At 37.0% G+C, this 17,788-nt stretch overlaps 1 protein-coding gene across 1 annotated transcript; it reads left to right on the top strand.

The window, feature by feature from the left end:
• Nucleotides 1-15,109, top strand: LOC127790350 (protease Do-like 9). The gene is made up of 9 exons (XM_052319816.1): nucleotides 1-750; nucleotides 1,175-1,374; nucleotides 1,464-1,644; nucleotides 6,293-6,484; nucleotides 8,801-9,033; nucleotides 13,762-13,863; nucleotides 13,996-14,046; nucleotides 14,147-14,251; nucleotides 14,337-15,109. Exons 1-9 carry the CDS (start codon nucleotides 165-167, stop codon nucleotides 14,433-14,435), a joined length of 1,749 nt encoding a protein of 582 aa, XP_052175776.1. The 5' UTR covers nucleotides 1-164; the 3' UTR covers nucleotides 14,436-15,109.
• Nucleotides 15,110-17,788: the final 2,679 nt, after the last annotated feature.

The raw sequence follows: 17,788 nt of genomic DNA, 5'->3' as shown, positions 1-17,788 counted from the left end.
TTCTCAAAAAAGCTTGGGTTTGGGAATCTCTTCACAGTTGCGGCAGAGGAAGAGGTTTCCGAACGTTGCCGTTGTCGTCGTCGTCGCCGGGGCTAATTTTTCGTCCTCATTCCTTCCGTCACGATCTCTCGGAAGTCTCTCCTCTCCGTCCGTGTAGGGTTCAGATGGGAGACAACAAGCGGAAACGCGGGCGAAAGTCCAAAACCCGACTCCCCGAAACCCTAGATTCTCAAGCTACGCCCTCCTCCTCCGCCGCCGGCACCTCTCCTTCCGCCGAAGACGTCGTCATCTCCGTCAGTAACGTCGTTGACCTCGTAGACAAGCCCGCGACCAGCGAACGGCGCCGCCGGGGCCGGCCACGGAAACTCCCGGAGGCCGAGAAAACCCAAGTGGCCTCGCCGACCAGGCGCGCCGAGGCCAATGGCACTGCTGCGGCGCACAATTTGGTCTCCCTCGAACCAGCCTTGGCTGTCTCCACGAGGTGGGAGAGCGTGGCGATGGTGCGGACGGTGCCGTCGATGGACGCCGTTGTGAAGGTGTTCTGCACTCACACCGAGCCCAATTTCTCGTTGCCCTGGCAGAGGAAGCGGCAGTACAGTTCGAGTAGTAGCGGGTTTATCATTGGTGGCCGGAGGGTTCTAACCAATGCACATTCGGTGGAGCACTATACGCAGGTGAAGTTGAAAAAGCGAGGGTCTGATACCAAGTACGTAGCCACTGTGCTGGCCATCGGGACTGAATGCGATATTGGTGAGAATTTTTATCATTTCTGTATTTGACGATTTAGAGTTCTCTACAAATACTTTAGATTGTGTTTGGGAACCATATTTTATTGACTTACATGAATTAATAAACAACCTAGTGAACTAAACGGATTATATGTTTGACTGAAATTGTTTCTTTTTAGAAGCTATTGTTTTTAATATCTTGGTGATAAACTATATCATTTTAGCAATATATTGGTGAAAAGCTATGCCAAAAAGGTTCTCTACCCTGTGTAATTAGTTTTGTGTTTTTGATAATATAACTTATTTGGTATAATTCTTCCCGTTGCTTTTAGCTGCACTGATATCCATATTTGGTGATGACTTATCATAAAAAGACAATCACGTCCTTATGGTAAATGGTGCACATCTTTTTATTAATGCAAATTTTGGTGAATGTGATTTTGCAGCCATGCTTACAGTAGAGAATGATGAATTTTGGGAAGGAGTATCACCCTTAGAATTTGGGGAATTGCCTGCACTTCAAGATGCGGTGACAGTTGTGGGGTACCCAATTGGGGGGGACACGATTTCTGTAACGAGTGGGGTTGTTTCGCGCATAGAGATTCTTTCTTATGTTCATGGATCCACTGAGCTTCTAGGGTTGCAGGTTGATTATATTGTGCAGATATTGATGTATTTTGTTGCTTTCTTATTATCCGTTTTGACCTCTTGGAAGTTGTACATGGTTTCGTGCAGATAGATGCTGCTATAAACTCTGGAAATTCGGGTGGACCTGCCTTTAATGACAAGGGAAATTGTGTTGGTATTGCATTTCAGTCCCTTAAACATGAGGATGTGGAGAATATAGGCTATGTGATCCCAACACCTGTTATCATGCACTTCATTCAGGATTATGAGAAGAATGGAGCATATACTGGTATGTTTATTTGGAAATCATAAATTATTTGTGCTAGTGTCTGTTTGTTATGGCTCCTTGTATACACACACATATTCACTAGGCCACATGACTTGCACACTGATTAATTGGTATAACAATAGAATTAATGAGTTTGATATAGAAAAACTAAGCATATAGAAACTGAAAATGTAGAGAAGAAGAAGAAGAGAATTAGAGAAGGAAATTGATGAATTGTAAACCCATCTATTTTGGAATTTCATAGTTCCAGTCCTAGGTGCTTTATAAGTTTTGTTATTCAGGAACCTTATGATTGTAATTTTTTTTCTGCTTTAATTTAGATTATTTGTTTTTTAAGGATTAGGAACGTTTTGATTTCTGTTTCACAGTTCTCCGATTGCTGATTTGGTAGAGATTTGTGTGTTTATAAATACCTCATAAGTTTTGGAAATTTTCAGATTACAATGATTGATATTGAAGTACAAGATTTGAATTTTCTTTTTGAGTATTCTTCTTCCCTCCCTAATTATTCTGTCTCTGTATTGTCTTATTGACTTCTTTCTATTCTTTTTCTTCTTTCCTTCTCTCCTCCTCTTCCTTCTTTGCCTATCCACCAAGAATGCAATGGCTTTTGGAACTAGCTCTTTACACTTTTGTAACACCCTATGTCATTGGTGTTATAAAATAAGGAAGGATGTTTGAAACTTCCAAAAGTGCCCTTGAGGAAGAAGTGGATATATGAGAATAATGGTGCCCTAGGAGAGGGGCATTTTGGTAAATTTGGAGTATAATTCCATGAGGGAATTAAATTATTGAAGAGGGAGAAATAATTATAATTCATTTATGTGGAAAAGTAATTTATTTTCCCTAAAATGGTGAATAAGGGTGGTGGCAACACATGGATGGCTTGGATTGAAGCTTGGAGGCCAAGGTAGTGTCTAATAGTGACACTTGGCAAGCTCTTGTCCAAGAGAATGGAAGGATTTATTTAAATAAAAAAGAAAAGAGAAATAGTCATTCTAGCATTTATGGGAGAAATGGATATGTTGATTAAAGAAAATCCAATTGAAAATGGAAATTAGTCTCTTGAAAATGTGGAGATTTATTTAAATTGAAAAATGTTGAAAATGGTCTTTTAAAGGTTATTCTTGAAATTAGTCAAGAATTAATTAATTGAGAAATTGGATATTTTATGGGAAAGTGAGACTTGATCCAAGGGTGGAGATTAAGTCTTGAAATTGGAAAAGATCCAAGGGTGGAGATTTGAGTCTTCAAATGGGCATGGATTGCCAAATGGGTTTAGTAATCCAAAGGAAGAATGAGGTGGATGGTGGAGATTTAATCTCCAAAGAAATCCATGGATGGGATTGAATCTTCTTTAAGCACATGGATTATGCTTTCTCTATGTGGTGGAGATTGAGTCTTGGAAAGGCAAAAGTGATCCAAGGGTTGAGATTTAAGAAGTTCAAATGGCATGGATTGTGCTAGTTTTAATGGTTGGGATTTTCTCTCCCAAAGAAAAAAATCAAGGGCTAGGATTTGGTCTTGAGTTTTGAGATATCAAGGCAAAGGAAATAATCTCAAGAAGAAAGGAAAAGAGAAGAAAGGAAAGAAAGGAGAAGAAGAAGAGGGAGGAAGAAAAGGTAAGAATTCTTCCATGTTATGGTTTCTCTTTCTTTGGTTTCTCTTTGAGTGGTGGCTTAGCCACTTTGTTTTTCTTAAGGTTTCCTTTGAGTAAGAAAGTTGGAAGCAAGGGGATTGGAGGCTAGAAAGACCGTTTTAAGTCCAAAGAGCTCCAAAAGGTAAGGGATGGCCCCATGGGTGGGTGGCCATGCAAGCTTTGTAAGTATGTGATATGAGATTTCATGTGTTTGCAAGCATACATGCATTTGAGTACTAGTGGACCTTTGGCGATAAGGAGGACTAGAGTATGGGTAAAGGGGGGTAGGTTATTGCCTCAACCAAGGTGGGTGTGAGGGCAAGAAGACCAACCACATATGCATCACTTGCATTACATGAATATTTTTATGCTCATTTTTACATTGCATTGCACCCTTACTAAGCATTGTAGCTCATGGGGTTTTTACCTCACCTTGTAAGTCTCTCATGTGCCAAGAGAAGGGGGATGTTGGAAGCTTTAGCATGGACTTGTATTTTTATTTTTGATGTATGTTGTGTAACCCTTGTTGTGGGTCAATGAAGGAAATATTTGTTGTTTTGGGTGCACATTTGTGCATATTTAAATTCTGGAAAAATTGGGCTAAAGGGGGCCCAAGGAAAAAAAAAAAGAAAAAAATGAAGTAGCAGCAACCGGCAAATTTTTTTTAAAAATTCTGAAAATTTGAGGTTTTTGGGCCATTTTGAAATAATTTTTGGACCCTAGAGGAATTTTTAAAATAAAGGGATTTTTGGGCAATTTCGACGAAAAAATTCTAATTTTTGGAAAATAAAGATATGTGAAAACTCGGGAGATCTTGGATATTTTCTGAAGAGAAAATGAATAAATGGGTTTTCTCGAAAAGCGTGCAAGCTAAAGAATTTTGAGCAAATAAAATAAAAATAAAAATAAAAATAAAAATTTCGCTCAAGAGTAAAAGCCGAGCTAAGTAACACAACCTAGATGTCACCCAAGCTTGGGGTAGTCATCCTTGGCTCAAGTCAATTGAGCTGAAGAAGGATGGCACTCACTTGAGGTTTCGGGTTCCTTTTGTTGCAATATTTTTCGAAATTTCGGAATCGATTCCATTAGTGGAGTGAAGAGAAGGACGAAGCCTAGTGTTCATTTAGGGCAATTTTTGTTGGAACATAGTCCAACCCTTCCGAATCTAGTTGATGGGTGAACAATCCGGTCTATTATTCACTCGTGATGCCCGTAGGTGGGAGCAGGGTGTTACAACTTTTCCTTAGCTTGTGGAAAAATATCTAACTTGATGCAAGACAAATCAACATGCTAGCAAGTTTCTATTAAGAGGGAACTAAAAACTAGATTTGCTCTAGTAAGTGCCTTGGAAGGCCTAGGATTTATTTAAAAAAAAAATCTAGAATGCTAGAGTAGAATAAATAGTATTTGAAATTTTGTTTAAGGTAGGAATGATTTGCAGGCTTATATAGAATTATAAGCCTATCAATCTTTGTTTAAGTGATGTGATATTGAAACCATAATTGATGACTTTGATTAAATATTAATTTCGTGACTTTAAATAATCAACTCCTGATGACACTTCTGGTCTTTGAAATGCCAACTTCTAGTTCAAGTCCTGGCATGCCCTTGTTGTGTGTTATGGGATCTTCTTAAGCAGATGTTATTTCATTTCATGGTCATTTCATTTCTAAGGCTAGCATGAAACAAAGTGTGTTTTTTTTTTTCCTCCTTCAAAATTACAAAATTCCAGTATTTGTAGAGGAACTGACTCAAACTCTTCAGAACTCTATGAAACATTTTTGAAACAATGTGATGTTTTGACCCTCGTTAGGAATATCTAGTACCATTTATTTTTTAATTATTTTTATTTTATTTTATTCAAATAAATATTTGAGTACTAATAGAATTTAAAGTTCATTTCAAAGGAGAGATAGAGTCAAAGGAAAATTTTATAAGACAACTATAAGACTGGCTTTGTTATATGACACGAAAAGTTATCACCGTGTGCTAGATACGAGCATAATGGAGATGAGGATGTTAAGATGGATGTGTGGCTATACAAGAAAAGATAAAATTATAAATAAGGTTATGCTAAGATGGATATGCTTTGATTGAAAATAAGATGACTAAGATGGTTTGTTCATCTGAGAAGAATAGAGCTTGTGAGGAGAATTGATGGAATGGAACTAGTAGTTAACATAACAGGTGAGAAAGACCAAAAAGGGTTGGTGGGAGACATGTAGGTTTGATATTAAGTATATGAGCCTTACAGAAGATAAGACAATGGATAGAAATGAATTGAAAGCTCGAATTCATGTAGCCAATTGCACAAAGGCTTGGTATGTTGTTTTCATGCTATAGGTATCTTCTTTCATAAATATCGTAACTGTTGTATTTTTTTCTCCCTAGTACTTGAATGTTGATATTAAACCTTCTTTCTTCTTTTTGTTTGTTTGTTCTGAAGGGAAAAAATAGATAGCCAACCCTACATGGTGGGATCAAGGCTTGATATGTTGTATGGCTGTTGTATATTTGAGGAATGTCTATTTCTTTATGCAAAGACATTGATGGATCAATCAATTTCTATAGACAACATATCAAAATAGTAGCTCAAGCAAAAAGTTAGTCTAGTTTGATATGATTGGATTGACTGGCTATGTCTCTAAAACCATATGAATTATACCCTATCTTCTCTCAGGATATATCTGTACTCTAGCTTTCTAATCATTGTGCCTAGTACCAGTTAGGAGTATTCATTCTTGTTTCAAATGTAAAGGGAGAAAGAAAGTAGACAGGAATTGAGAAGTGGAGCAAATCACTTCGGGTCATCTAACTCTAAACTGGTGTGGGTGAGGTGCATGACTGCATTGCCTTTTTGTAACAGTAAAATTACTGATGTGAGAGTTTTTTATTTATTTATTTTTCAAGAGGTATTTTAGTTTAAACATTAAAGCTTGTAAAAAGTACCTCCCTTTATCAGTAGATAATTTTATGGAAGCATAATCATTGTTTTATGTTATGTGCTAGGATTCCCAATACTGGGGGTTGAATGGCAGAAGATGGAAAATCCAGATATGCGTATGGCAATGGAGATGAAACCTGATCAGAAGGGTGTTCGTATAAGAAGAATCGATCCAACTGCTACAGAATCTGAGGTCTTGAAGCCATCAGATATTGTACTCAGCTTTGATGGAATTGATATTGCAAATGATGGGACCGGTAATGAGATCTTGCTGTTCATCCCCCCCCCCCCCCCCCCCCCCCCCCCCCGGGGGGCAGGTGTAAAAAACTTGAAAAAATGGAAAATAATTCCTGCCACTTAGTCTTTTTTTTTTCACATTTTGAACTATTAGCCTACCCTCGGTATTGACATCTTCAATCTTGTTTCTCTTCTTTATTACATGGAGACATTTCTAAAGTCATCTATAAAACTACTTTCCCCACCTAGGCTTTGGATTCTTGTTATTGTTGTATCCATAATACTACTTCATGGGATGTGATTCAAACACAAAGATTTGGATCCTTGCTACCTATAGCTGAGCAATAAGAAATCAAATCATGGCTCTGTCAGGGCCTAGTCCTAAATAATGTCTTCTTTGGAGATAGAACTAAAATTTGAGGGAGAAATAGGAAAAAATAAGGCAGAGACAAACCGAAATGAGAGAGATTGACCGAAAGTAGGGGGAAAACCAAGAGAAATGGAGGAGAAATCTGATAGAATTGATTGGGAAATCAGACAGAACAATAAGGGGAAATGAGAGACTTCAATAAATTCTTCATAATTCATACATGATCTCGACGCTGTGGGGGTTACGGCATTATATAGAAAGCTAACCACAGTTATTTGTGGCACTTACCACTCCTCCACTGCCAATAACTTCTCCTAAAACACTCCACTATCTCCCCATTTCTCTATAACTGTAATTCCTAGAACATAACCACTAATTAAATATATAACTACTGAAAATAAAATGAAAATATCTTCCTAATTCATGGGGTCGTGACAGGCTCTTGTATCTTGGTTGATATTTAATGTCATGGCCCCTTGTGTGATGTTGTCTGTGCTTTTGATTAAATCTTTTATCTTTAATGTAATAGCTTAGCAGAATTATCTGGTGTGTATAGCCAACTTATTTTGTTGTTAAACTACTCATCTAAACACATCCTCTCTTTACTTTGGATTGAAAAATACTAGGTCGGAAGCTCCTTTTTTGGCATCATGTTTTATTGGCAAACAATACTTGTGGCAAAGATGATATCTTTACTATCATAATTCCAAGATCATATTTTTGAATCTCTTTTTCCTTCGCTTTGTAGATTAGTTACCTTTTCTAGCGCTTGATGTTGATGGATGTCCATGATTTGAGCAACGTTTTGAGTTTCTGGCATAATCTTCTTTAAGCGAACTCTTTCATTACATCTTGGAAACAAGGCATTGTTATGTTATAATATCATAATATGGCTTCAAAATTAGGATCAATTAATTGGATGGAACCCTTTTTGTAAATGAGCAAAGTAAGTCACTAGAGTTCACTTTAAGAAGAGTAAGTCAGGCAGTTGCTTTTGTTGTGAATGGCCTTGGTTCATTCTTTTTATAAAGAAACAAAGTGTAAAAGATTCGAACAAGTCGATAGCTATCCATAAACATGTAATGCTAGTTGTATATCATTTGCGTGATGAGCAACAAAAAGGTTCCTAGCCTTAATCCTACTAGGTGGACTCGTCTACGTGAATTATAACTCACCAATAATCAATATCTATCACCATAGCATCTATAAGGTCATTATGGTCCTGTAGTTGTCTAATAAAACCTTCCTTTTAGGTTTAGAAGAATTTTATAGTTACTTAAAATGTCAAAGAGCTTCTTCATTTTAACCATCATGTGATAATTTTGAGAGTATTGTTACACCCCTTGAGTAGAACTCTCTCTAAAGCTAGCTGTCAAGGGGAGTGTGCCCAAGAGGTTATAAACCACACAGCAAGAGCCTAAACTTCTGATGTGGGACAAGTCTCATACTTTACAGTAGACCATAACAAGTACATCATCCCTAATTTCCCTATCCTTTTGGACAATTCCATTATAACATTGTCGACACTTTTATTTTACTAAACTTCATTTCATGTATTTAGTTTTTGATCTGCTCAACTTAAAACATCTAAATTCTAAAGTGTCCCTCCATATCTAGAGTTTAGAATTCACACCCTCTTTTGTCTCATCCACGAAGACAAGGTCATCTATAAGTAACATACACCAGGGCACCTTCTTGTATGTGCTTAGAGAGTTATTTTAGCTGGAACTAGTTAACTAAACTATATTTATTTGCTGAATTTATCTGTTTGTTGCGGTGTTCCATGCCTTTATATTAATGAAAACTAGGAAAAGGTCCATATTACTGGTGTATCTTGACCTAGTCTTGAAACTTTTGATCTGCAGCATTCAAAAATTGAACACTAATGTATTCAATTTATTCTTCTGGTCTCTTTTGATTTGCTTTTGGGCTCTATGATTAACTTCTGCCCCCTTATGATTTCCAGTTCCTTTTAGGCATGGGGAGCGCATAGGTTTTAGTTACCTCGTGTCCCAGAAGTATACTGGAGATGTTGCAGCAATAAAAGTTCTCCGCAATTCCAAAACTCTCAAATTCAATGTCAAACTTAAGAGTCACAAAAGGCTTGTTCCAGCTCACAACAAGGGCAGACCTCCCTCATATTATATTATTGCAGGACTTGTTTTTACAACCGTATCTGTTCCATATCTGCGGTCAGAGGTAAGCAGCATTTCATTGGTGCATCTATCTCCGAGTAGACATGTATTTCTTGCCTGTTTCAACGTCAATCCACTCCTAACTCAACAAATTTGGACTTCTGTCACATGGGTTTGACAATATTTCAATATCTAATGCTCCTTTCATTTCTACACTTTGTTTTTATGTTGACCAGTGATCACATGTGTTCACATAAACTTTAGCTTGTTAATGGCTGATCTGTCAATGAAGCTTTCTAGTTTGCACCTGAATTTGTTCTTGTAGCTTGTGATTTTGGTTATAGATTTCTCAAGAATACATGTATGGCAAACTTAGAAGCGGGCTAATTATGGAATTTCATGTGCTCTGCATAGAAACTGAGCTGTTCATAAGCAGCTTAGATGTGGCTCATTGTATATCAAACTGAGCTTAATTTCTTAGTTTAAGCTTGTTAATAAATGGGCCAAAGTTGAGCAGCTATATTGTTCTTATCTGGCTTGTGGAAGTGAGACAGTGGCAACTATCAATTTCTGTTGACTTCGATGTATCTTGTTCACTGTTCATAACAGGCATATGATGTCATATATTATTGTCAATGTTGGGTTTATGTGTGACTTGTTATCAGGTCAAATGCTGACATGATAGATCCAGATATGTCAGTTGTCTTGTTTGTGGTCACTGGCACCAATCTTAGGTCCCTTGATAGAACAAAATGGAATAGGATAACTGTGTAATGTGTCGGAAAAGCCTTACTTGAGTTTAGGTCTGCATCTAGTCATTTAAATTGCATCAACTCAAGAAGGACAAATGACTTGATGCTGTTGTAGATTTGTCATTAGTCAATCTGACCAGGAAGAGTTGCAAGCCTTTTAGCTAATGTAATTTTGATGTCAAGTAAATAATGTAAGGTCCCTGATTCATTGTAAAGCTCCGAGTTCCTCTACAAAAATCCAGGATGGTCTTGGATATTTAAGTTGTGATAACAAATCCATTGAATTTTTGGTTGAGTCTTTGGGTGAGTTTCTGTCATCGTTAATTCTTGGTAGCAATGGTAAAGTTGTTTATTTGTGACTATAAGTTATGGGTTCAAGTTATAGAAACAGCCTTTTTGCAAAGTAACGGTAGAACTGCGTACAAAAATGACCCTTCTCCAACCCTCACAAAACAAGGAACCTTGTGTACTGGGAATGCCTTAGATCACATGCATGACAGCATGGGTTTAGGAGGATTGCAGGCAGGAGTTAATGTCAGTCAGGCTGAGTAGGAGTAGCCATCACTGATTTTGTTTGAGTGGATTCCCTGCTAGGACATAAGGGATAACGAGGGAGAGGAACTGTAGGACATCAGTTGTGCTGGCTTGTATTGGTGGAGAGGTCTGCCTGATCCCAAATGACATACTTGGATAGCCTACAAGGGGCATGGCTGCAAAGAAATACATATCAGATACACATAAAAGTAATTTATTTTCCTCTATTTGAAATTGTAGAAACCATATTCATGTCTCACATTGTATATATTGGAATAGAAGTGCAAAGAGCCCTATTCTGTTTGCAAAAACTATAACCCCAAGGGCAAAATAACTTGGGAGTTTTGGGTACATGTCATGTAAGACAGACTGCGGGATGGATTAAAAAAAATTATGTTGCTTTAGTCTTTATTCATTGCCCCCGCCAGAATCTCTCAAGATTTGTCCCATGACCCATATGTTCACTTGTCTTCCTATTTTCTACCCAGTTCTAGAGCCATTAAAAAATTACAGGACACATGGGAAGTGTTTGATATATGTTCCAAGGTGTGTCCCACATCTGACACACCTTGGAACATAAAGATGTTCAACATAGGTATGACATCTTTATCCATGCTTCATAAATTAAAGGAGCATCAGCTTACACACAAGTGTTATGACCCTGGGGGTATCTTGTAATTCTACCTCTATTAGACTGTTGGAGGAGTTAGGAGGTTAGAGGGCGGGAGAGACTGTTGTAACAGCGGGAGAAGACAGTTAGTAGGTTAGAGGAATCATTGTATAGCTAGAGGTCTTATTAATAAGAAGACCTACGACACTTAGGAGTTTACCGATTGATTGAATGAATAAACTCTTCTCTCTTGATCTTTGTATTCTCTCTATTCTCTTTCTCATTCTCTCTCTCTCATTCTTCAATCTGAACTACTGAATTGCAAGCCCTAATTCAAGGACTTGACAACAAGTTTCTGGAAGTCACCACATTTAGGTAACCAAGCTTTTGGCAGTAGATTTATAGAAAATGGTTATTATCAACCAGAGTCCCTGTTTGCTACTTGGCACCTCAAGCCTTTTCAGTTACAGTAAGCTTTCCACTTTGAAGAGGCTATCTGATTAGAGTTCCTCAAAATAAAACTGTTCACTAAAAAATTTCCAAACTAAAACACCAACAGAACTATTTCCCAAAATAACCACATCACACAATACCTTGTCAAATGAGAAAAGGAAGAGTCCCCTAGTGAGATGGAACCGCTGGCTCAGCCAGCAGTGCGAAAAATTGGGAACTGCTGCAGTTCCCATTAAAATAGGAACTGCTGCTTGCTGGTTTCCATTAAAAATGGAAACTGCTGCTCATCCTGTGATTTTCCTCTGGAACTGCTGGATTGCCAGTGGTTCTTTCTTGCCTCTTATGTAGTGTCTGAATGATGATGTGTGTGAGTGGAATGATATGATGGGGGTAGTTTTATTTTTTAGAAATAATTTAGAGGGATTTTTAGTTTGGATTTGTTTTTTTGTATGGAGTTTTAATTTTGTAAAAAAATGCCATCTGATTACCACTTTAGCATTGCTGAAATTGATGGTCATTAAACTTTCCCTGTACCATCAAGGGTGGTGTCTGATGGTCATAGACCGTAAAAAAGGTGCGGAGTGGTCTTTGAATTAAGTTTAAAGATCAAAATAGCTTGTTCTTAATGGACTGCACCCTGCTTGGGTTTCTAGTGGAATTGGGTCAGGCTGTGGCCAAGTGTGGAAGTCCTCCCAATTTTCTTTCACCCTTCAATTAGGAATGCTTGCAGTCATGCACAGGGAGCTTTGTCACTCTCCCACGTCCCACCCACCCTTTTAAGATGAGTGCATTATAAATTGTCAGTGGTAAAATGGCTGAAGAGAAGCAGATCAAACAAAGAAGCCACTTTAAGGAGAGCCCCTACTCTTAAGATGGCTTCTCAAGGGATGCGGGAAACTCCTGCCACTGAGAGATCTGTAATATGAGTGAGTGCAGAAAAACCCATCCATCTTCCTAACTATGTTAATTTTTTGGGAACAGAAACAGCAGATCAAACTCTGTTTCCTGCTTCGTTTTTTTTTTTTTTTTTTTTTATCTTTTTTTGTTTTTTGAAGTGAAAATAAAACTAAAAAAGCTGAAAAATAAGATTTTAATCAAGCAGAGACTGGATATGTTTTTTTGTCTTTGGGAGGGACATTAAAGTTTGATATGAAGTGTATGGGCTTAAATGAAGATATGACAAAAGACAAAAATACATGGAAGTCTAGAATTCATGTAGCCGACCCCACATAGTAGGATAAAGGCTGGATATATTGTTGTTTTGTAGAGACTTACTGTTTGGTTTTCAGTTTACCTAATTAAGTGACCTGGGGACTAATGGCAATTATTCGTAGGATTCTTTTATGAGACAATGGCTTGTTGGAATGTGGTTGGCCAAGAAATTTCTTAAAACCATGAGATTGGTGGCCACGTGGCTGACAGGCGCACAGTGTCTAACTTGGCTCATTTTATGGTCATTGGAACATACTCGTTTAATTAAGTATGAGTCCAACTCTAAAACATGATTGGAAGATCTTATCCTGCTGGCCACTGCGATTGATTAAGCTTGTGATGATTCAAGAACTTTAGCTCCACTGTTGTACTTTTCAAGTAAAGTTTGGAGTCTGCTATGCCATTTACTGATTTCAATTTTGAACATATTCAGTACTTGTTTTATTCTAAAAGACAGAGATCCATTGTACTTATCATCTGTATTTTCAACTTGATAGTTCATATTTTAATCTATCCTCTGGAAGCCTTACCAATAGATAGATGCACACTGCTGGGGTCCAGGAAGACATGGATTTGGGTATTAATTTATAGTTTTCAGCCTTGTGAAGGAACGATTAGTTTATAAGTAGCTCTTAGACATGCAGTGTGCTGTCCTTGGGGATCTAGTGTGTTTCATTATCTTTAGTTGGGAAAAGGGGAGATGTTGAACTGGATGTAAGCAATTTTAACAAGCAAACCAATGCTTCTTTAGTGGGGCGTGAGCATCTAGTATTTTATCACTTTGGCATAATGAGGAAGATATTGTTAACATGCTTGTTAAGAATTTAGGGGGAGGGGGAAGGATATTGCTGTCATTGTTGGACATACTAAAGGTAGGACCTCTGGACCATATGGGGCTCTAGATTTTGATATTGAGAAAGCTGGAACATTGTTGTGGATGCCAATCCAAAACACTAGCTGAGAAGAGGTTTCTAACATGATATACATACACATATCAGACAAAGTTGTGGGGTCAAGGAACCTATTAAAAAATAGATGTACAGCTCTGATGTTTTTCTGTGCATTATGCCAACCAGAAAAATCAACTAAAAATTTGCATAAAGCGCTTGCATCCAGTCTATCAAATTATTCTAGAGTTGCTAATGAATGGTACACTGGTTTTAATGTCTCAGTTTAGAAGGTTTATCGTTACTATACATTGCCTTAACATTTTTATGCATCTTATGACCAGTATGGTAAAGAATATGAATATGAAGCTCCAGTAAAGCTATTGGATAAACTATTGCACGAAATGCCTCGATCACAAGATGAGCAGCTTGTTGTGATATCTCAGGTCTTCCACCTTACTCCTCTTGTGCGCCTATATAGCTTCAAATTTTCATTTCATTTTTATTTTTGATAAACACTTGTGTAATTCTCCTAGTGGGTGCCTTTTGTGTTTACATTTCTTGCTAAATGTATGAAGGTTCTCGTGGCTGACATTAACATTGGATACGAGGAAATAGTGAACACTCAGGTCCAGATTTTCTTGCAAGTCTAAATGATTTCTAATGCTAGTAATGGAATTCTTAGAACATGCAATTGCTAAATGCCCTTTACTTGTGTTATCTGCATAGGTTCTTGCTTTCAATGGCCAGCCCGTGAAAAATCTGAAGAGCTTGGCCAGCATGGTGGAGAGTTGCGATGATGAATTTTTGAAATTTGATTTGGAATACCAACAGGTATATTGACCTCCTCTCACACTCTGCAGATGCACATGGATGAACGTATTTGGATGGTCGTATTCATGTCTTGTGTTTTATGCAGATAGTAGTCCTTCGAACAAAAGCAGCCAAAGCGGCAACACTTGACATCCTCACGACACATTGCATTCCTTCTGCCATGTCCGACGATCTCAAATCCTGAGATCAAGTCATCAGTGGGTGAATTACACGAAACTCCACCACTTCCTCTTTTCACTCTTGGTGGACTCTATTGAAGCTCTTTTTGGGTACACGTAGATATGGTCCATTGAAGTGATCTAAACCTTAAAAGACTGAGGAATGCGTCCGAGCTATAGCTAGCTAGCAATTTTTTTGACATTATCTAGTTATGAGTACGAGGAACATAACTAGAAAATTGTGGCAGAGCCAGAGGGGAGGGAGAAGGAAAAGAGATGGGGTTTTTCTTGCTTCTCTTTTACCCCTTCTTTCATCTCTCTCTCTCTCTTTGGGCTGTTAGGGAACTGTCGGTTAATGGGATTATATCTTATCATAAACAATGTTAGCAAGCCTCTCTCTCTTTTTCTCTCTCTCTCTCTCTCTCTCTCTCTCTTTGGGCTGTTGGGGAACAGTTGGTTAATGGGATTCAGCAGGGCTGTTATGTTGCCCGGGTCCCAATTTGTCCACGTCGGACAAATGTTATGTTGCTGCGGGCAAGATAACATTTTCGTTATATCTTATCATAAACAATGTTATGAAGCTTCTCTCTCTCTCTCATTGGGCTGTTGGGGAACAGTCGGTTAATGGGACTGTATCTTATCATAAACAATGTTAGCAAGCTGCTGTCATTAAGGAAATTGATGCCATGTTAGTGCAGAAGTTGCATTGTTGTTGTTCTTTGCCATACAGGACATTATGAGTAGCAAACCATGTAGCGAACAATTTGGGTGCTATCATATGGTTATTGAATGTCATTCATTAAGCAGTTCTTTTTTGTATTATATTATTAATTTATTATAATAAATTACTAATGTACTAAAAATGATATTTGAAAAGTATAAAGTTCTGGTAGATTCTACGGTACTTGTGAATATTGGTATTCTGTACAATATAAAGGATACGAAATGGTATTATTCAGCTAGTAATTTATTATATGCATTATTCTTTGTATATTATGCAAGATACCATTGCCCTTGTATTTTTACATTTTTTTTTTTTGTCACTCGAATTTTTTGTTGTTTCGATTATATTTTTGAAATTGTATTTTTAAATAATTTAACTCTTATATTTTGTCTTTTTGTTCGTGTGACAGTTCAAATTGTTATTATATTTTTAGACTTGTGTTTTTAAATTAATTTTACTTTTATATTTTGATGTGAACAGAATGTAATGTATTTTTTCATCTCGTTTTTTTTATATATATGAAAATATATGAATTAAATTAATTAAAAAATATAAATATATAGGTATAATTGAAATAATAAAAATTTTAAATTGTTATATAAAAAAATATTAAATATAAGAGTTAAATTGATTTAAAAATTATATTGATTTATCTAATTGAAATAATAAAAAATTTAAGTGATTACACGAATAAAATTTAAAAATATAAGAGTGAAAATATGAATTTGACTCATAAATTTTTTTTTAAAATAAATAAGGTAAATTATATGAAATTCCCTGTACTTAAGCTATGTGCAACTTACTCCCTGTGCTTTCGATTGTATAAAAAAATCTTTACATTTTTAAAATGTTGCAATCAATCACAATTTGTTGTTATTTATAATTTTATGAAATCTATTGATTGATTAATGCAAAAATTTATATTTTTTTGACATATTGAAATTATATATGTAGAATTATATATTTTGTATGTAGATTGTTATACAAAATTATGTAAAATAACAACAAATTGTGATCGATTGTAACATTTTGAAAGTGTAAGAAGATTTTTTGATATAATCGAAAGCATATGAAAGTAAATTATACATGACTCTAAATACAGGGATTTCATATAATTTATTCAAATAAATATAATAAATTATTATACTTGCCTAAAATGGGTATTGAGCTGAATTTAAACGATGGCTGACTACAAGTTTTGGTAGTGGGTTATGGGGCCGATCCAATGGTACATTCTTGGAAGAAGGGTACCCTGAAACTGAAGTCTGGAGCCCGGACCACCTTGACCTTGAGGTTGTAATGTAATGTAGCAGGCTATCAGCCCAGACAGCAACATTCATTGATGCCCAAACTTTACTAGGACCTGGACCCACTGAATATACAAGGTAAATACAAATATGAAGGTTGTTTTTGTTATAAAATATTTAGAATTTAAGGTTTAGCTTTAACATATAATAAAAATATTTATTGATTTGAATCAAAACAATCACAATCTACACAATGGGGTCGTATTTAACTATTTTGAACATTAATTGTTTCCTTTTACACACTAATCGTAATTTAACTTGACACGAATAATTTGTTAAACACTAAAAGACAGAACAAAACTATTTATAAGATCGAAGAACAATCTCTTACCCACATTGACAACAAGCTTCACCACCAAGCTATATGTAACGGCCCGCCTCTCAGAACCCCCGTGCACCAAGAAGACCCGTGAGAGGGTCATTACTAAAATGATACCGAACAACACACAACTACAACTCATGAAATTTTTTTATTAAAATCATATTCTTTTATCATTTCACACCTCATAATCATTTTTCAAAATCATCTATTACTTGGGCCCACCTGGGCTTACATAACATACGATAATCTCTGAAAACGTAAACATTAACCTTATCAAAGACTCGATAACTGCCCAGGATCTAGTTTTGGGAGAGCTCTGCACTTGCTATCATGACTTGACGGTCTGGACCCAAACCTCGATGAACGTACATGCGATCTCAGGATATGCTGATCTGGAATGATGTAAAACAAACATGAGTCGCGAGACTCAGCAAGCTCATGAAAGGAAGGTTGAGGGTTTAGGGTAGGACTCTTCCCATAACACCCCATGCAATTCATGCCAATGCAACCACACCATACCATGATTCACATGTACCTTACTTTTACATGCATAACATAAAGTTAACTGCACATAAGGAACCAGGGGCCCACATAAGTCACACATTGGCACCCGAGTCCCGCATACATACCTGTTGACAGCCTTTTATAGGCTACCATTCCATCTTCCTTACATGCTCATTCCTGTCGCTCACATCATAATCTGTTGCCGTGGGTCTCACCCCAAGGTCTTTAAGTTGCCGTGGGTCTCACCCCAAGGTCTTTATGCTGCCGTGGGTCTCACCCCAAGGTCTTATCATGGACCACGCCGCCGTGGATCTCACCCCAAGGTCTTACTGTGACCACGCCTACCACCCATACTTATCACCTAAAACGCACATTCTCAACATGCAACAAATAAGAAATGCAACGACTTTTGTAGCATAAACGTGATGACAAGGCCCCCATAAACCAAGCATTAGGCCATGCTAATGCCCACATAAGAATTCACCCATGCGAGATGCCTCTAAATGCATATACTCACCTAGG

Source organism: Diospyros lotus, chromosome 14 (assembly GCF_014633365.1).
Source record: "Diospyros lotus cultivar Yz01 chromosome 14, ASM1463336v1, whole genome shotgun sequence".
Taxonomy (NCBI): domain Eukaryota; kingdom Viridiplantae; phylum Streptophyta; class Magnoliopsida; order Ericales; family Ebenaceae; genus Diospyros; species Diospyros lotus.
Note: the sequence above shows the minus strand (reverse complement) of the source record. Positions and strands in the feature narration are given on the sequence as shown.

Bases quoted from the DNA above. Each gene is read 5' to 3' on its own strand.
- LOC127790350 (XM_052319816.1), top strand. From the start codon at position 165: ATGGGAGACAACAAGCGGAAACGCGGGCGAAAGTCCAAAACCCGACTC. The intron at 9,034-13,761 runs GTAAGCAGCATT...TCTTATGACCAG, and splicing joins TTCCATATCTGCGGTCAGAG to TATGGTAAAGAATATGAATA. The intron at 13,864-13,995 runs GTCTTCCACCTT...AAATGTATGAAG, and splicing joins AGCTTGTTGTGATATCTCAG to GTTCTCGTGGCTGACATTAA.